This window comes from Equus caballus, chromosome 15 (genome assembly GCF_041296265.1).
Source record: "Equus caballus isolate H_3958 breed thoroughbred chromosome 15, TB-T2T, whole genome shotgun sequence".
NCBI lineage: Eukaryota > Metazoa > Chordata > Mammalia > Perissodactyla > Equidae > Equus > Equus caballus.
The window spans coordinates 70536146-70544323 of record NC_091698.1 but is presented as its reverse complement, the minus strand read 5'-3'; the positions used below and the strand labels follow the sequence as shown (position 1 = coordinate 70544323).

The 8178-nt window shown below is 38.3% G+C and overlaps 1 protein-coding gene across 3 annotated transcripts in view; it reads left to right on the top strand.

Annotated features, from left to right (window-relative positions):
• The first annotated feature begins 2219 nt into the window (after positions 1–2219).
• Positions 2220–8178, top strand: part of DYNC2LI1 (dynein cytoplasmic 2 light intermediate chain 1) — a 31519-nt gene continuing 25560 nt past the window's right edge. For all 3 annotated transcript variants that reach the window (XM_070235530.1, XM_001499482.5, XM_014731181.3), the window contains exons 1-3: positions 2220–2411; positions 4584–4701; positions 6684–6718. In XM_070235530.1, the coding sequence (XP_070091631.1) occupies positions 2404–2411; positions 4584–4701; positions 6684–6718 (161 nt within the window). In that variant the 5' untranslated portion in view covers positions 2220–2403. The remainder of the gene's footprint in view (positions 2412–4583; positions 4702–6683; positions 6719–8178) is intronic.

Here is an 8178-nt window from a genome sequence, read left to right as displayed (position 1 = left end):
AAAAAATTATCTCACTGAAACTCAGGTCTGGTCATGGCTTACTCCTATTTTAAAATCTTATTTGGTTTCTCACAACAAACAGTAAAATCCAGACTGCAAGATCCTTCACTGTAACCCAATCTATCCGCCCAGTTTGATCTCCTACCAGACATTTTATATGCTTCCACCTCAAACTACTCACAGTTCCCCAAATACACCCTGCACACAACTTTATCCTTCCACATTGTTGTTTATTCTCTCCAGCAAACAGCATACGATTGTCTCCTCCTCCATCACTACTGCTGAAATCTATGATTCTTCTTGGGGTGATCCAGCAGGGATGCTCAATTTTTTGTATATTCTTACCCTGAGAATGATTTTCATCTACCAAGGAGTGTCACATTGTTTGTCCAAGTATGAAGCCTCAGGAGGTAGAGGGGTAGAAAAGGGAACTGATCTGAGAAGTCAAATCAACTGAATCATCGCTGAATCAATGCTGGCGATCACGGTCCAGCAAGACAACTTTCACCTTCCTTGTTACCGGGCTCCCTCCTTCAACCACCTATCCCAGTTATGCAAACAATTATACCTTTAAAGCACTTGGCAAAATGTTAGCTGCCGTTATTATTATTCATATCAACAGGGCTTCCTAACTAAAATGCTAAGAGATTCCAAAGTTCCAGAACCCAAATCACTCCGATTCATTGTCCCAAATCAGTTTGTGAGCTTATAGGCTGACTAGCTCCAGGATGCTGATTCAATGATAGATGTATCAACTTCCCTTGCAATCATCCTTTCTCCGCTGAACTCCACTCCCATTACATCCCCTCCTATGTGCAACTGCAGCCTTCTAAATGTCTCCAAAATGCACCTAAGTGTTGGGAAGATTTTGTCCCCAAAGATTTTATCTGAAGTGAATGCCTTTAACACAAACAAACAAACAAAAATCTGTTTCATTTCCAGGAAAGTGATCCTTGTGTTTCTGTGTTCAAAGTTGCTGATAAGCAGTTTATAACATGATAATAACAAGCATTAAGCACTTACAATGTGTCAGACACACATAAGCTGTTTCACATATATGTGTCTCATTTAAAACTCATAATTTTCCCTTGCTTTACAGAACTGGAAACTAAGGCTCAGAGAAATTGAGTAATTTACCCATTGTGGCAATGTGGCAACTTAGCCAGTGTGGCTGAGTCAGGACTTAAATCTATCTTAGTCTATAGCCCTTGCTCTTGCATATTACATCAAAAAACCACGCCAGGGGCCAGCCTGGTGGCACAGCAGTTAAGTTCGCACGTTCTGCTTCTTGCTGGCCTGGGGTTCGCCGGTTTGGATCCCTGGTGCAGACATGGCACTGCTTGGCAAAAGCCATGTTGTGGTAGGCGTCCCCCATACAAAGTAGAGGAAGATGGGCATGGATGTTAGCTCAGGGCCAGTCTTCCTCAGCAAAAAGAGGAGGATTGGCAGTAGTTAGCTCAGAGCTAATCTTCCTCAAAAAAAAAAAAAAAAAGGAAGAAACCACGCCAAATGGCAGAAGGGTGGAGGGAAAGTATGTTCTTCAAATATTCAGGATATCTAGGGTTAGAGAGGCTGGATCTACTCAACATTCAAGATAGAACAAATAGTGTCACTGCCATGAATGTTTCACCAACTCCTTTAACCCTAATTAGTCACTTGTTCTTGGGTAATTTTTTGTACCTCTCGATAACTTCTATCACTGGCTTCCTTTGAGTTATTACAATTAGCTGTGTATGTCTTTCTGGAGGGTAGGGATCTTGTCTTACTCATCTCTTCATTCCTTACTCTCTGTAGCACAGAGTCTTGCATATGGTAATAAGTCAATGTTTGTTGTTGATTGGAGATAAAGTAAATGAAGTATTGTGGAGATGCCTTTGCTTTAACTTATTAATAAATGATGTGATATTGCATAAAACCTAAAACAGCTAAACAAGCAGAAAGTTAGAAAATACTGAAATCATAACATTCTTTGCCTCTAGTAAATCACTAGAAAACAGCTCAGGAGACTGTTTCACCCTCCATTCCCAAAGCATTACTACTGGGGAGAGAAAAGTAACTGAACAGAGCGAGCAGACACCTCTGGCATCTAGTCGGTACTCAGTAGAATATCTTTTTAAGAAAAGAACACTGCCAGCCCAGAGCTTTTAGGGCTCAGGTTTGTTATCACGTGCCACGTCGTTCTCTCACGTCCCTAAGGGATGAGCCCCAGTGTGAGACTTGAAAAGGACCGCTGAGAACTACATTTCCCATGATGCCCCTCTAACGCACGCAACGCATCCTGCGACGTCGTTCCCATGGCAACCCAAGAGCCTGCTTTCCCAGGTCCATCTCGGAGCTCGCGATCCTGCTGATTGTAAACTGGGTCCTATTCTGAGGCCACGACACTGAGGCGGCCGAACCACGATGCCCAGGTATCCTCGCAACTTTGCTTGCGCCCAGCTTCGCTGCCCTTGATAGCCTCCCCTCTCTCCCAACCCAGCCTGGAAGGGACAGGGAAGGGAGAGGCCGCTAGGGGTGATTTTAGGGAGAGGAGCCCATGCGGGCCTACTGGTGGAAGAAAATTGTGCATCTCTTCTGTTTGCAACCCCTGTCTGGACGGTCAGGGAGCCGTAGGAACTATCCTTAAGCTTGTAGATTCTGCCGCAAGCAGGTAGAAAACTTCCCCAGGGAGAAAAGTAAAAGATTTTTAAAGATCATTCAACTGCAGCCATTCACTTTTCAATAAAAGTTTGTTGCTGGCCAGGGAATGTTCTAGGAGCAGGGGTTCAGGCGGTGAACTAGACCACAAAGCCACCTCCTCAGGGATCTCCCCTCCTGGTAAACGGGTTCACGACAGTAAATCAGGGGAAACTTGCAAAATTCTGTGAAAAGCGTAAGGTCACGTTTAAAAGGGGGGGGAGGTGAAGATCTGTAAAATACATTTTAGCTCTTCAATTCTATGATGTCAATTTTAATTACCTCTTCTCAAGGTTAAAAACCTTCTATGAGCAACTTATAAGGACGTTGGGGAGAGAGGGATCCTGCAGTCCATCACAGAGCAGGATAAATCTGTTTTTCTCACCTTGTGGATCTCTGGTGTGGTCTCTGTTGAGTTTATGGACCTTAGTTTGAAAAACCGTCGGCTTCCTTCCCACGGCGGTATAATTGGTTACAGTTATAAAGTTATGGTTATAGTTATAAATTTCCATCAGTGGTACGACTGGTTGCAGCACCTCCTTCTCTCTGCTGGAAACTTGGAAAGCAGATAATCACATTTTGAAAGAACGGTGTGTAAATGAAGAGCAGACAGTCCTGGACTGAGTCCTTGGGGGTTCACCTGTGAAATAAGTGTATGAATTTTAGTACAAATATTTAGGGACACTTATATTGGTCTTTTATAGCCCCTTTCTTCATCCTTGGTTCTTGAATAATAATTATTATAAATACTCAATAATTTTAGGGAGTTATATATAGCCAAGTCCTAAACTGAATGAATTATCACATTTTAACCATCAATCACGACAATCCTATAAGGTTGGTCTTCTTTTTTATTGGCGTTTTAGAGATGAACAAACAGAAGTGAGCCTGGGGACTAGCACAGAAGCTGGCATACATTAGGTGCTCAATAAATATTTTTTGAACTAATAAAGGAATGAAGGATCCAGAAAAAGTTCAGTAATTTGCCCAAGTTGGCATATGTAGAAAGTAGCAGATTCAGGCTCACAACACATCAGATCTTGCCCGTATTTTTTAGTTCAATACTCCATTTTTCATTTAGACTTTAATTTAAAAAAGGCATAATCTTAGTTGTGTAAAGTTTTATATGTATGTAGAGAGACGAATGGAAATATGATTTTCTTTTTTTTTTTTTTAATAAAGATTTTTTTTTATTTTTTCCTTTTTCTCCCCAAAGCCCCCCGGTACATAGTTGTGTATTCTTCGTTGTGGGTTCCTCTAGTTGTGGCATGTGGGACGCTGCCTCAGCGTGGTCTGACGAGCAGTGCCATGTCCGCGCCCAGGATTCGAACCGACGAAACACTGGGCCGCCTGCAGCAGAGCGCGCGAACTTAACCACTCAGCCACGGGGCCAGCCCCTGGAAATATGATTTTCAAATGTGCTTTTGGGTGATTTTTTTTCCTTCTTTATATTTTATATATTGAAAAAGGGAATCTTGACCCAAAAATATAATTTAAAGAACAAAAACAAAAAAAAGAAATATTTCAGGGAGCAAGAGTACATTGGTTTTACACCTTCCCCATTTTCCAAGATGCTGGTGGTTTTCAAGTTGTAAATTTCCAAAAGTCATTGTACGTTCATGTGTGTCTGAGAAGCTAACACACACAGCTTTCAACCTTGCCTGGAAGCCCCAAAATAAGACAGCCTCAAATCCTGATGATAAAGGCTCTGCTTATCATTTTCAGCTTCTGTGAAGCAGTACAAAGAAAATGACTAATCCTCAGAAGTTTTACGAGTTTATTGTCCCCCAGAAAATGTTGATTTGTTTTATAAATTTGACTGAAATAAAATTTCTCTGAGCTTGAAATAAATACTTGAAAGGATTCTTTTTGTTTCCCTGAATTTTGTTTTTCTGCCTCTCATATAGTGACACTCTCTGGGAAATTGCAAAAGCTGAAGTGGAAAAACGAGGAAGTAATGGAAGTGAAAGTGATGGAGTTGAAATTGGAGAAAAATCTGTTTTCTTCATTGGCAGTAAAAATGGGGTAATGCATTTTTCCTCCTCTTTTTTTTTTTTTCAAGTATTGTGATGATTTAACAACCAGTAGTAAAATTTATTTTAATACTTTGTTAAAAATTTGGATACTTCATCTCTTTAATCAGATGACCATTCTCCTGCCTTCTGGTTACACTGGAGCTGCTTGTGCCCTGTATGAGGGTGCCCTGCTCATGGGTGAATGGAGACTAATATCCAGCCTGAGTGCCTCTTGTGAAGTGATGTGCACTGATGTGGGCTGCAGCATCCCAGAGGAAGGGGCAGTTGTTTCTAATTAGACTGCCCAAGGAGTCATCTTTTCCCAGTTTGCACAAAGGCACCATAAATGCTAATCTGATGATCATTATTATTATTTATAAGTTGCTTGTACAACTGAAACAAGCGCATAGATGATAAAAACGTGAAGCATATAGGGGATGATACATGTAACCTTCACTTACCTCAACTAGAGTCATAGAAACCGAAGGAACATTGGAGACACCCCAGTCTTCTACAATAGGGATTCTTACCTTGGGGTTCATGGAAGTACTTCTTGGAGTCAGTGAACGCCCTAGAAATGTATGCAGAATTGTATGATTGTTCATGGGTGCATTTTTGTGGGAAATTAGATTCTCCCGGGGTTCCAGCACCTCCCAAAAAGGTTAAGAGCCACTGTAAACAGTGGTTGTATAGTCTAGGTTTGAATATCTCCAGCAATAGAGGAGTTCACTTCCACAAGGCAGCCTATTTCAATTTTCTTTACTTGAAAATCCTAGTTATAAATCCTAGTTACTAGAAAGCCTCAGTCTGTTTCACTGTAACTTCTACCCCTTGGTGCTAATTCTGAACTGTAAAAGTATAGGAATAAATTTAATTCCTCTTCTACCTGTTAAATCTTCAAATGTTAGTCAGTTTATTCCTACATCATCATTCCTAATAGCTACTTGTCATTCCATTATATGGATTGTCACAATTAATTTAGCCAATACCCTATTTTAGGACAATTAGGTTGTTTTTAGTTTTTCACTTTGATATAACACCTGCTAATAAACATCCTTCAATAATATACATTTTGGGTCTATTCCACTTATTAATTTCTATTTCTCACTATAAAAAAAGTCTTTCAGTTTAATCGTATCCCAGATGTAATCTGGAGTAATTTATTTATGAGCACATTTTTTGGTAAAAATTACAGATTTTTTTAGTAAAAATAATACATCGTAAAATGTTCTGTGTTTTTGGCAGTTCGGGGTTTTCCAAACTATTTTCTTTGGAGCTTAACAGTTTCCTCCATTAGAGCCTTCCCTGCTGCTCCTCTTTTATCTGTTTTCTTGTAAGAGATCATTTTTTTTTAAAAAAAAAAGAATTTTACTATTAAAAAAACAAACAATGATTAAACCATTGAGCCAGTTGCTAACTAAGACATGAGGTTAAGTTTCGTGATGAGTGGCAGAGATGGCCAGAACCTATATTTCCTGACTCCTAAAAAGAAACTTAGAATGTACATCCTCTAGGAATAAAAAACCCAAAAATATTCTGAGCCAGTATGTGGATTGCTTACTTTGAACTTACTTGTAACATGTCCTTTATTTGTATGTTATCTTTTTTCTTTATTTCCACTTCAACAATTGGAATTAAAACATTTTAGAAGACACTAATCATCAGCTTAACCAGTCATTAGCATTGATGAATAGAGAGAAAATTTAAGACAGCTGCCAAGTTGACCACTAAAGTGAGGTATGATTTGCTAGTATTTGTCATCTGCAGGACTTTATAATTATAATAATAGCAGTGTAGTTACACTGTGATGGAAAGTTGACAGTTAACTTTTTCCACTTAATCAAATTTAGGAACAATTCTGAAAGTTTCTAGTTTCCAGGTAATTTATCATTAAAGTGATTAAAAAGCTATTTTGGGCCACAATTATGAAAAATAATAAAATTTTACATATGGATGACATTAACACAATATTCTTTCTTTTTTAATTTCCAGGGAAAGACTACTATTATTCTAAGGTGTCTTGACAGGTAAGTGTTAGTTAACTTTTAGACTACATTTGTTGCTTATTCTAGTTGTATAGGGCAAGTTAGATAGTTATGGAAGGAGAACAATTTTGAGGCCCAAACAAAATAATTTAATTCTTAGTGAATCCATAGTATGGCCTTGAAGATCTCCTTTAAAGATAAAACCAACAGCAAGCACCAAAAAAAAAAAATTATACAGGATTAATACTGGATTTGCCTATTTGGGGGAGAAATTAACATAGCTATGATAGTACCTACCTTCTTTTTGGCTATGCTACTCTGATATTTAAATTATTTTCATTTTACGTAGTCCACGATTATTTGAACATTAATTATAATCTTTAAATTGCTCATGGATACATTTTTGAAGCACAGTGTTGGTCCTCAAACTACATTTTACCATTTATTTTCTATACTTCCTAACTTTCTATCTGGCCATTAGATTAAGATTTAGCATTATGATTGGTAGATGTTGCAGAAAGTTGATAAGGAAAGTCTTCAACCAATTTTGGAAGATATTTCTCTGTTCCCTTCATCCTAATGCCTATTTCTTATAACTTCTCCAAAAACATCCAGAGATGGAATTGTGTCTCAGGGTCACAGTAAAGAAACATTCATTTGAAAAAATATTATTAAAGAATAGCAGTTCTGGAATCCTGGCTTTGTGTAATTCCTTTCACCAACAGAATTGTTTCTTAGAAGAACCATCCACAGTGACACCTGCATTGTCTTTCCCTCCCTAGAAATCATGGCTCTCTTTAGGCCATATGTGTTTCCTACTACTAACAAGTCATCTACCATAACATCAGCTTAGGATAAAGTACTACATTGAACTCAAAATTATTAATTTCAGTTCCTTGATGGTCTACTTAGAAAAAAGAAAATTCTGCAAATTGTAGGTTAAATATAAGAGCTTATAAATTTTGTCTTAAAAGCATTTTGTTTCATAAAAGAAAATTACTATCTTACAGAAAATATAGCCAAATATTATTTTATATATGTATCAAAAAAGATATATGTAGGGCCAGCCCTGGTGGCCTAGTGGTTATGTTCAGCGAACTCCATTTCGGCGGCCCAGGTTCACTTCCTGGACATGGACCTATGCCACTCATCTCTCAGTGGCCATGCTGTTGCAGCAGCTCACATACAAAAAGAGGAAGATTGGCATCAGATGTTAGCTTAGGGTGAATCTTCCTCAGCAAAAAAAAATGAAACAAAAAAGAAAGTATGTAGGGATGATATACAGAATAGTTAATAAATATAAAGCACAAATTAAAAAATTGTTTCATACCATTATTATTCAGCTACAACATGGATGAACCTTGAGGACATTATGCTAAATGAAATAAGCCAATCACAAAAAGACAAATACTATATGTGATTCCACTTACATGAGGTATTTAGAGCAGTCAGATTCATAGAAACAGAAAGTAGAATGGTGTTTGCCAGGGCTAGAGGGAGAG